This window comes from Salvelinus alpinus, chromosome 27 (genome assembly GCF_045679555.1).
Source record: "Salvelinus alpinus chromosome 27, SLU_Salpinus.1, whole genome shotgun sequence".
NCBI lineage: Eukaryota > Metazoa > Chordata > Actinopteri > Salmoniformes > Salmonidae > Salvelinus > Salvelinus alpinus.
Window position 1 is genome coordinate 21,124,004 of NC_092112.1, and position 12,624 is coordinate 21,136,627.

At 39.4% G+C, this 12,624-nt stretch overlaps 1 protein-coding gene and 1 pseudogene across 5 annotated transcripts in view; one reads left to right on the top strand and one right to left on the bottom strand.

The window, feature by feature from the left end:
* The first annotated feature begins 8,150 nt into the window (after nucleotides 1–8,150).
* LOC139556150 (homeobox protein Nkx-2.4-like) lies at nucleotides 8,151–9,589 on the top strand (annotated as a pseudogene).
* Nucleotides 9,590–11,253: 1,664 nt separating this feature from the next.
* LOC139556149 (5'-3' exoribonuclease 2-like) overlaps nucleotides 11,254–12,624 on the bottom strand; it is a 40,558-nt gene continuing 39,187 nt past the window's right edge. For all 5 annotated transcript variants that reach the window (XM_071369718.1, XM_071369719.1, XM_071369717.1 and 2 more), the window contains one exon: nucleotides 11,254–11,594. In XM_071369718.1, coding sequence (XP_071225819.1) covers nucleotides 11,532–11,594 — 63 coding nt within the window. In that variant the 3' untranslated portion in view covers nucleotides 11,254–11,531. The remainder of the gene's footprint in view (nucleotides 11,595–12,624) is intronic.

A 12,624-nucleotide genomic window follows, 5' to 3' on the forward strand; every position in this document is an offset into this window, starting at 1 on the left:
GACGTCGGGCCCTCATACCACCCTCATGGAGTCTGTTTCTGACCGTTTGAGCAGACACATGCACATTTGTGGCCTGCTGGAGGTCATTTTGCAGGGCTCTGGCAGTGCTCCTCCTTGCACAAAGGTGGAGGTAGCGGTCCTGCTGCTGGGTTGTTGCCCTCCTACGCCTCCTCCACGTCTCCTGATGTACTGGCCTGTCTCCTGGTAGCGCCTCCATGTTCTGGACACTACGCTGACAGACACAGCAAACCTTCTTGCCACAGCTCGCATTGATGTGCCATCCTGGATGAGCTGCACTACCTGAGCCACTTGTGTGGGTTGTAGACTCCGTCTCATGCTACCACTAGAGTGAAAGCACCGCCAGCATTCAAAAGTGACCAAAACATCAGCCAGGAAGCATAGGAATTGAGAAGTGGTCTGTGGTCACCACCTGCAGAACCACTCCTTTATTGGGGGTGTCTTGCTAATTGCCTATAATTTCCACCTTTTGTCTATTTCATTTGCACAACAGCATGTGAAATTTATTGTCAATCAGTGTTGCTTCCTAAGTGGACAGTTTGATTTCACAGAAGTGTGATTGACTTGGAGTTACATTGTGTTGTTTAAGTGTTCCCTTTATTTTTTTGAGCAGTGTATTTAAATCACTAACTGAACGATTCCTATAAAATGTTTGAAACCCTATCCCTCAAAATAGTATCTTAAATAAGCACTTGTCTTTTCTTTTTGCACTGACTTTACTGATAACAACTTTATTGAGGAAAAATGTACTTACTATGACTGTGATATGTGGTTGTTTCACCTAGCTATCTTAAGGTGAATGCACTAACTGTCAGTCACTGTCGATAAGAGCATCTGCTAAATGTATTTTGTCCATAGATTTCATAGATTAGTGGGTAAGAGGTCAACGATTACCCTCCCCCCTCTTCCCCTGGCTGGGAGTTGGTTGCTGGGCTGGCCAGGGCAGGAGCCAGGTGGTCTGGATCCCTCCTGTGAGTGGCTTGAGTGGCTGCCTTTCCAAGAGCCCCGGAACACAGCTGCTTGTCCTATTGCTCTTCAGAAGAGCAGGGGATTAAATGGAGAAGAGAGAGAATGAGGGACAGAGACAGAGAGACAGAGAGAGAGATAGAGTAATAGGTAGAAATTGAAAAACGGGAAATGGAAAAAAAGGGAGGGTAAATCGAGATCTTTCTAGCAAACATAGTAGACCTATGTCATACAGACATGAACCAGGAGGGTGAGAGTAGAGGGTTTCACAAAACAGCATCTTCAATTCAAGGTGTTTTTGTCAAAATCTGAAATTTGAACTACATTTCCTGTGTATACGTGGCATGTGGCTCTCCCAACTTCTGTCAAGGTTCATGAAAGGTTAGCTTAGCGCGATGAAGTTCACCTTAAAAACCTGGACAAAATGGAAGTAAGAAATTATATTTTTCCTACAGCTTTATTTCTAGAAACTCTAATGGTATTACGTGGGGAGTCACACAAGGTAGGTAGGGACAATACAGAGAATGGCCCCGACGAGAAGATCTCCGGATGCAATTAACAAAATAGTAGTCAGAGTTTATTCAGCAAGGGTGCATGTCAGGAGACCACTCCTCCATATAAGACCGACACAAAATCAATAAAGCTTACATCGGGAGTGTTTATGATCATTCTCTCAAAGGAGGGATAAACTGTGGGTGATGTTCTGCCAGATGGGTGTAAATCCACGTTAACTATCTTTTCACATCATAATGACTGTGTAGTGTTCTCCTTAACACAAAAGAGAACACACAACATGATTAGTCTCGTAATATCCCAATATCAATACGTCGTTTCAAATACTGCATTTTTCCTGATCCGCAGAGGGCAATCTTCTTCAGTTAGCTGGGACAGAGATGTGGGTGATTTCGATGAAAATGCAATCACTCTCCTGAGTGTTTATGTGGTTTGCTAAATGAATTGTGACGTGCGCTGCAAAGAATAGGCGGGAGAAAATCAATTTAATTGCGATACCTAAACTGCAAAGTGCCACTTATCTTTATACTCGCTGTTGGGCACTTTGTGGCTTGTGCTTTTCATTACGGTCTACTAGATAGTAGCATAAAATCATATTACACGTGAATAACCTGATTGAAATAGTGATAATATCTATCACATTACACAGTCATATACAAAATAGCAGAATTTTCACATCCTCAGCATATTTTACTAAGCTCATAAGGCATTTATAAGGTACATTCTTCAAGAATCAATGGGTATATCCTACATTTCATTACAATTGAACAGTAGTAAATCTTATAATCTATTCCTGTAATGCTCCTTACACAGTATGCTATGGCCCAGCTGTGTGATTTGAAGTGAACGGCCGTCATATTACACATGGCATCTGCAAACTAAATTGGCTAGCATGATACAATGGCTCACATCAAAGGAACCATCACAGTTCATTTCAAGTGCATGCACAATACACCAGGCCAAGGATCAGCCATGTCCAGCGAAGTAGTCTTCTTCATAGAATATAAAATCTTCCTTGTTCTTGGTGGATGTCTTTGCATATTCATCTATTTTCAAGTGGCCCTTAAATTATAGACAGCAGATTCATATTCATTGGATCTTTGTTTTAGTACAGATGTTTTCATGCCAATAATTGATAACAAATATTTCATTACTATAGCTCACAAGTCATTTTGGCAATAGTTGACAGAATCACAATAGGACATGGTTATATATACATATATAAACATTTACATTCATATAATTAATCATTTAAGCCATTCAATGGCTTAGTAAAGACATTGAAGAAGGTGGTATGGAAAAGATATAAAGTCCCCATTCCCTATCATATCAGTAGTGATGCTTTTCCTCATGGTGTAAAAAAAATACTAAACATAGGCTATCAAAAGAGCTGTTGTGCAGTTGTGCTGCGATGTATGGTGTCCCAAATTTGGGGAGCAATATATGTAGAAATACCATGGACCTAGAAATGGGTCTTTATCTCCTTTTGGAGTTACCATGCTAGCCTGCCAATAGAATACCATCACATTGATGTGTGTGCCCTTGAGATGATTGGACCTGATATTGTTAGGTGTATCATAGAAACACCTTAGAAAGATGACCTTGAGATAGGCTAGCTACATACAGGCTATATACTAGGCGTATATACAAGGCGTACACTAGGCTATAAGCCTATAATCATTATTATCCTCATCATTGGTATGTCTACTAGTCTAACAGCTTACTATGGCATTTGACCAATTTCGCTTCGAAAGGAATTATTTTGCTTAGTTTGCTATAAAATGCGCTATAAAAATAGAACATGAAAGTTTCAGGTGTGTCGATAATGCACGTATTTCTTGGTGCAGGTGTATCAATTTTAATTTCTGCTACTGCTAGCCTACAGAAACACCATTCAACTCTAAATTATTATATACGATAATGTATTTGATATCGGCTGCTGATATCCTTTGATTGCACTATAATCAATACAGTTGTCCACACCTGGACAATATAGCCTACTGCAGAGTCCAACGCTAAAGCCCCAGTCGCCAACATATTAGCATTTAATTCCCTAAGAAACATGAATTGAAAGACAAAGAATACTGGAGCAGATGACAGGGTCTTGAGGAGGCTCACACTTGTATCACTTGGATATGTGTACAATGCAGACCCACGTACCTAGACGACTGCATGCGAAAAATTTAACAGTTTGGTGCACTAATCTGCCAAAACAATCAGCAGTTAATAAAAAGGGTCAATCCATAAAATACACATTGGTAAAATCAAAATACAGTAAAGCAATAAATTAAAGCCCTCCATGAGCAGAAAGCTTGAGAATAAGCTGCTATTATACTTATACTAATATGTCTATTTCGCTTTTAATTCGCCTTAAAGTAGTAAGTATATGCTACATATAGATGCCGCTTGAATTTCCGGATAACACATAGTAGTCGATTATGTCTAGAATACAACTTTTTCTTAAAATGCTCTTTTACACGTTACCCAAGTGCTTCCATTAAATCAATTAAACATAGTACAAAATATTTGTGTGGTATCTTATTAAATAGCCTGTTATCATGTTAAAACAATACTCTATTATACATAACTAAATTCAATATCAATTATAGGTCTATCTTCTTGTGATTTTGGTGCACTGCTGTAAGTAATTCTAACTTGTTTTCTCAGGTAAAGAGGTGGTCTTTGGTGACAGGTTACAATACGCGACAGGTCAGGTTACATTTGATTGCAAAGCATAAATGACTAGGCCTGACATCTCATCGTGCCATGATATTTCTCCTGAATGTCAAAATTAAGATTACGTTCAGTAGACTTTACTAATTTCACAACTGTATCAAGTCAATTCATATTCCAATTGTTGATATATGCATTTAGGCTACCATGCTCTTTAGACCACCAACGAGATTTTGCTCGTGCATGCCCCCAAAAGCAATTTTTTTAGGGCATAGACTACCTACCTACAAGAGAAGCCACCGTGTGCCTGCAGTGGAACCTAATATTTAAATCTGACCTCTCCTCTTGTGAAACATATTGTCATTATTTACAATATTGTCAGACAATGTAGTCGGCAAACATAGCCTCTAGGCCCTCCGTTGAGCAAATACCCAGGGGGTTTGGTGTAATTCAAATGAACTAATCGTTCATAAGGGATTGACTAAACAAAGAGAGCAGACATACAGGTTCGTCTCGTGCACAAGGAATGACGTCCCAACACGATTCGATAAGATTAGTAGTTTGTAGCACAGCTGCATAACTTAATATAGCTGCCCTTTGTCTTGCAAACAGGACTTCCATTTCTGTAAATGTCTCTTCTGCAGGAAAACGAATAGGCGCCAACTGTCCAGCAACATTCTGAAACCGTCGAACCGTGTAGGTTACAAAATATACTTCGGTAAATCATTTCTATCCATCTTGTTTCTTTCTTGTTGACCTCGACGTGACATGAAAGTTGAGATCATAGCTTTTCGTTTAGTTGAATTGGGTTAGCTAACAAGCACGGACTCCGCACAAGCTCATTTGCTTCACTTACATCTCCGGTGTATTAGCAGGAACGGTTCAGGACCCGGCCTTCACTCTAAGCGCACAAACCCTTTACTGACCTCTCCAAATCTCTCATGTTATTGAGCCAGTGATGCCGAAATGCATCAAGTGCCCCATTGATGGCAAATATGCCATCCCTCTACTGCAAGACATAGGGGTATTTTCAAATATAACCTCAAACGAATTGCATGCGTTTTTTGTTTATGATCCTAAAATATTTTATATGCATGTATAACCCCATAAAAAATGTGTAGGGTGTACTTTTATGGGGGATAGGTGATGCACAAGTATTATATAGAGGTAATAAATAGCATAATAATATTTGAACACAATTCAAATATCATTTAGAATTCACAATAATTCGCAATTCGGTTCGTTTCTGTCACCTCAAGAAAATCTGTCATTGTCGGGAAGCAAAAAATTATGTAAAAAATAAAGGCCTACAATTTTCTTTTGGGGGGGGGGGGGTCATTGTTCTGCTTAGTGCTAGAGTGTCTCTTATTTTCTTGCCCAATCAAAATGTCTGTTGTGTTTTGTGCTATATTAGTTATGATGAAACAGACTATTTACATCCAGTGTCGATGCATCTAATCAAAAGTGAAATTGAGTTTACTGTTTTGGCCTATAGCTAGTATATACACAATTACCTAAAACAGTTTTTGGATTGTTTAATCATTTGAAATGTCTAGGAAAGTAATAGGCCATATATCGGCCATAGGTAGTCTATGGGCTATATTTTTGTAAACGATTATGTAATAATACCTTTCTATACAATTTTGACCTATTTTGGGTTTAGCGTTTTGCTTCATAGGATGCTATTACATTATGTCAAGAATATAGCCAACTTGATACACCATAATAAGCTCAATATTCTATCGGTTTCTATTAATAATTGCCACACAAACGATTAGGTTACGGAACACCAATCTATCATAATAATTGCAGTCTAATTTGACCGGCTTCATTCATATTGATCAGGTATTCATGATAAAAAGTTATCAGTCAATAGAAACATGATTAAGACAAAAACAATTTACCTGCAATTCAATGGACCCGAGCTGAAAATATTATTTGTCACCTGCTGTAAGCCAGCACATGCCATAGGCTATTCGAATAATATTTTGTGTGAATAGACATATGTATTGATAGCTATAAATGCATATTAATGTAAATACCGAAGTCATTCGTTTTTTTCGTTGTCGAATGCTTCTCTATGGAGCCATGATAATAGGAGCGCGCACGTTGGAATGAAAGTAGTGAGAGCGCGGTGGTCCCTAGCCATACCCTCTGACTGAAAGGTCCACGAGGTTGAGAGGTTTGGTTATTTGCATACAGAAACACACTGCACGGTGATGGGTATCTGCGGTAATAAGGCTACTTCTGGTAGCCATCACAGCACAATTGGTTTAATATGAACTATGAAACAACAGGTGCATAGACTACACATGAAAAGTAGAAGAATTTATCCAATCTGTACATTTTAATGAGATTTACGCTACAATTGTGCGAGGCAAACCTTGATGCAGGTCTGAGCAAAATTAGGAACAATGTTATCGAAATTAAATACTCTGGGCTTATAGCCAACAAGGGAACAAGAATAGAACAATATGCTACACAGAATAGGTATGCATTCGACAAGACAGAGAAGAGGACATTTATCAAGAAAACGTTTTTTTTAATTGGAAAATTAACAAAACCATGAGTAAAGATTAAACAAGATAATGTTTCAATAGGCCAGTCAGTATCTAGCAAACGTGACTGTTCTTCAGCACTTAACCATTCTACGGCCTTGCAATCTCTTTCTGCTACAGGGACTTCACCGCTATGTGCACAGAATTTAGAAATGATCTATGAAGTTTTACTTCACTTTTATAAAGATTGACAAAAGAGAACATTAGGTGAAGTTAACAGACATTTTATTTAACTGAAATAAATTCACCTGTTATTAAGTCAATAATAGTCTGCACCAAAGACATTCCTGGTATAAAAAAATAATTAGGCAGTTTTATAGTGAGTGACTTGAAAGTCACGAAATCACCATTACATTTGACCCTTTTCAAATGTTCCGATTAGCCTACTCGCATAGCCTACCTCTGAAGCATTCCATGAGTTAAAACAGGTGAACTCGAAATCGTCTACCTGAGATAAAATGACCATTATAGATCAAAGTCTAAATGACAATGAGTTATTAACAACATTAGCATGCTACTGGTGATCCATCATTTTTGTTTTAGAAAAAATAAGGCCTTAATACGCATTTAATTGTCTTAGATGAATCTTGCTCACATCAAGACTGGATTGACATTGATTCGCGTTCTAGGAGGATATTGTGCTATATATTCTATTCTATCCATGAGCTGTCCAAAATTAAATGTAGGCTAATTGCAAATTATAAAAGTACCAGGATTACTGGAATACAAGTCAACAAGTGGCATTTGGCTGTCTTCCAATGAGTGACTCGTTAACCGCAGTGAACACAATGTCACTGGAAAACATAGGTAGGCTGTTTTTATTTCTTCACATCTACACATTTTAACATATCCATCCATTGTATTGTCAGAATGAAATGTAGTAAAGAAGAAGCAAAAATACATAACAGCTCATAAAAACGATATGGTGTAATGCACCCATTTGCCAACATGAGAAATCACACACATAAAAATGCAAATTGATCAGAATGTGGCAGGTTGGATGATGAACTAGTGTCTTCATTTTTGTGCCCGATTCTCCGTCTCGTGTCTGCTCCAAGAGCTCTCGAGTTAATAAAAAGGTTGCCATTTCATTAGGCTATGGCAACAGCGTTACCTAACTTCAACAACACTAGCTCGAGACCAAATAAACTTTTAAAATACGTTTCAAAATCAAGTCCATATCCGAGGTATTTATGAAGTTGACGTTTAAAGTTCAAACCATCTAGACGGCATCTTGCTGATCTTAACTAAAAAGTAGCATTTCCCTCAATTACCCCGGTAAAATGTCAATGGCCATTGTTGGATCGTTTGGCTCGTTGCTCCGCCCCTTGTGTTTGTCGTAAACCTGGCGCCTGGCTAGAGTAAACACAAGATAAGAGCGTCCAAGGCTCCCCTCCTTCTCCAAGGCGATCAATTGGATATCTCAGACGGACCCACAAGTACTCTATTACGTAGGTGTCCTGTGAGCAGTGAGGGGACAACAGCACCACAGTCGGGCTTGTTCCGCGTTCAGCCATATTCACCTGCGGGCTAAACCATGTCCTTGAGCCCAAAGCACTCAACTCCTTTCTCAGTGACAGATATTTTAAGCCCGATCGAGGAGACCTACAGAAAGTTTGGAGGAATGGACTGTACAGGGAACCTCGCGTCTCCACTGGGCGCATATCGACAGACTCCGGTGTCTCAACCGGGACTGCAGCAGCACTCCATGGGCCATAACACCGGGGTGGCGAGCGCTTATCACATGCCACACAGCGTCTCCCAGTTTTCCAGCGCCATGGGTGGATACTGCAACGGCAGCATCGGTAATATGGGAGACCTCCCGTCGTACCAAGACACCATGAGGAACGGCGCAGCAGCAACTGCATGGTATAGCGCAAACACCGAACCCCGCTATCCAACAAGTAAGTTGAAAAAGCTCAGTCTTGTTTCTTTTCAATTAAATGCCAGACAATTCGTTTTCAATAAGAAACTACATTGTAATGGTGCATGATGCACAGCACTTAAATAAATTCATATTAGATGCAGTCTAAGTTAACAGCCTGTATCTGTGCGCTATTGCAGTTTCTAGATTCATGGGGGCTTCCAATGGGATGAACATGACCGGGATGGGGACGCTGGCAGGGATGGACGCCACCAAGTCCATGGTGACCCTACACTCTGCGCCCAGGAGAAAACGAAGGGTGCTCTTCTCTCAGGCCCAGGTGTACGAGCTGGAGAGGCGGTTTAAGCAGCAGAAATACCTGTCAGCACCCGAGAGGGAACACCTGGCGAGCATGATCCACCTGTCACCGACACAGGTCAAGATTTGGTTCCAGAATCACCGGTACAAAATGAAACGCCAGGCGAAGGACAAAGCCACACTGCAGATTCAACAGGAGAATGGCAATGTGTGCCCACAGCAGTCACCGAGGCGGGTGGCAGTCCCGGTTCTCGTGAAGGATGGCAAGCCCAGTCAGAACGGATCCAGCACACCGACGTCTGGGCATCAGCAGGTGCAGCAGCAGAACGTCTCTAGTGGAGCGATGACAGCTTCGGGCAGTGCGGTGGTCAACCACCATCAGAATCAGCTGGTGCATCATCCGTTATCCACTGCTGAAGAACTGGAGGAAATGTCCCCCAGTCCCCCTATTTTACACAGCCAGATTAACATGGCTCAGACAGAAGCGGCTCTCCTCGAGTATACCAATAACATGGTCAGTTCAAACCTGCTTTACGGCAGAACTTGGTAGAAGGAAGAAATTAACATTTTAATTCGGGAGACAATAACGTCAAGTGGATTTTAAGCCGGAAAGACATTGGTCGTTGATGACATTGAGGACAACAGAAGCACCAGCATTTCTTGACATTTTGGAGATGCATGGTGCACCTATTATTAATTAACAGTCGACCGTGCGTGTATACTTTTGATCAAGAATATTTGATAAAAATGAGACTCCCAAGCGCTCCGTGACGGTATTATTCGGGTGTAAAAGGGAGTGAAGTTATTTGTTGGGATTCAATTCTTTAAGGACATATCAGTCCGAAGTATTGTAATATTTCGATGAATGAACCTTAACTGTATATAGCTAACAAAAATATTTCATGTGACTATGATTTTTGTTTTTAAACGAAATATTTGTTAAAAAATTGTTTTGGTAAATTACAAAATGTGATTGCTGCTGCATAGCGTAAATATATACAAATCACATTCCTGTTAAACTTTAACAATATATCGCTTGGCATGTAAGCATTACTGCTTATTTATGTTGATAGAATAATTATGAAGCACATTGACTGGAATGCATCGAATTTCACAGGTATAGCACAATGATTTCAAACAGATCTAATGTAATTAAATTATTCCAATGATATTGTACTTTACATTATAGCAATGTTACAATTAGTGTTTTTTTTCTTCTTATTACCACCACACAATTATTGAAAGAAAACCGATTTAATAAATGTAAATTCCAATATTTTCTGCCATTACAAGCCATCCTGGTTAAGTGCAGGTAAACATTTAAGCACCTAGTCTACACAGCATGATAAAGTCCTGAAACGCAAGGCTATTTGCAGGAGATTAAATCCCTGTTCGGCTACTGTTTGGGCAGAAAAGGTCTATTATCAGGTGATAAAAGGTTAGAATTTCCAAACAACTGTAACTGCACTCAATTGTTTCAGATTGTCATTTCCAATAAATATAATTTCTTTGTTATTCCTGGGTTCTTTGTGACTTTGAAATACAGGCTAGCAAAAATGCTAATTAATGTGAGGCTAAATTAGCCTACTTGATAATATGACCCAAATTAAATAAAGGAATTGGCACAATTGAGACAAATAATAATAATTTTGGTGGGTGCTTATATTTGTCCTATTTCACACATGTACATATTATTGCATGTGTGAATTGCATATCCGAACTCCCCCTGAGACATCTTCACACAGTGGGGTGAAGGCCAGGGTTTGCCATTATCAACGGCGACCCAGGAGCGATTAGGATTAAGTGCCTTGCTCAACAGCTAATAACAGATTTTTTTCACCTTGTCAGCTCGGGGATTCAAACAAGCGACCTTTTCAGTTACTGGCCCAACGCTCGAACCACTAGACTACATGCTGCCCTGTACTGCATGATCCCAGTTTCAGCACCAAAACGCCAGCAAGCCGAAAAAGTACATTGTGCTACCTGCCCGCTAAAATACCATTCAGCCATTCATCTACCTATGAAAATGGACCGTGACGATTTAATTAAACAAGACAGGATATAAAATAGGATGCTATCGGTTAATGACATTATTACGCCTCAAAAACAAAGGCCTGATGCAACTGCCGTCGAGTTCGCCTATCTAAATTAATGACTAAGGAATTAAGTTGATAAAAAACCTAAATAAACCCATTATCTAAAGTGTTTTTAACTCCTTAATGATTTAGGTATTTTGAGTTTACAAACAAATGAGAATTATTTTTTCTATGAATGCTCGACAAAAAAAAGCTAGAGGTTGACAGAAATCAGCAGAAATGTGATTCTAAAAACCAAAAGATGTAGTTGATGCAAAAAGCTGAATTTGGTTTTATTTCAGAAAATAGAGTAACTTGTACACTGAAATATGGAGCTAATCTTTCCAAATGAATTGACAATGACAATTGTCTTGACTGACTTGTATTTCACAAATTTTACAGGTATTCTTAAAAATGCATTACATAAAAGAACATTTTAGGTAGAATTAAAAACAAAAACATCTTACAAGTAAACAGCCTGAAAAAGACGTGTATTGCGAAAAAATTTAAAATTAAAAACCGCCTTCAGCACTACTAGGTCTGAATTTAACTCCAATTGTATTTTCCTTCTGGGGGTGGCAAGTGGTAATTCCGTCCAGAGTGGTATCCCTGTAAAACACAGAAAACAAGGGCCAAATCAGTCAGACGTGCAGCACATGAAATTTGAGTATGAAGATCAAAGATGTCAGACATTTCAACAGTTTGCTTCATACTAGTCTTCTTCTAATGTATATTTTGAGAGGCTGAATTAGTAGTTACCCTCTGTCTCCCTGCCATACAGTGCCTTGCAAAAGTATTCACCCCACTTGGCATTTTTCCTATTTTGTTTCATTACAACCTGTAATTTAAATTGATTTTTATTTGGATTTCATGTAATGGACATACACAAAATACTCCAAATTGGTGAAGAGAAAAAAATAACTTGTTTCAAAAAATATATATATATAAAAAATAAAAAAAATAAGTGGTTTGTGCATATGTATTCACCCCCTTCGCTAGGAAGCCCCTAAATAAGATCTGGTGCAAACAATTACCTTCAGAAGTCACATAATTTGTTAAATAAAGTCCACCTGTGTGCAATCTAAGTGTCACATGATTTCAGTATATATACACCTGTTCTGGAAGACCCCAGAGTCTGCAACACCACTAAGCAAGGGGTACCACCATGCAAGCAGCACTATGAAGACCAAGGAGCTCTCCAAACAGGTCAGGGACAAAGTTGTGGAGAAGTACAGATCAGGGTTGGGTTATAAAAACAAATTCAGAGACTTTGAACATCCCACGGAGCACCATTAAATCCATTATAAAAAAATGGAAAGAATATGGCACCACAACAACCCTGCCAAGAGAGGGCCGCCCACCAAAACTCACAGACCAGGCAAGGAGGGCCTTAATCAGAGAGGCAACAAAGAGACCAAAGATAACCCTGAAGGAGCTGCAAAGCTCCACAGCAGAGATTGGAGTATCTGTCCATAGGACCACTAAGTCGTACACTCCACAGAGCTGGGCTTTACAGAAGAGTGGCCAGAAAAAAGCCATTGCTTAAAGAAAAAAATAAGCAAAAACGTTTGGTGTTTGCCAAAAGGCATGTGGGAGACTCCCCAAACATATGGAAGGTACTTTGGTCAAATGAGACTAA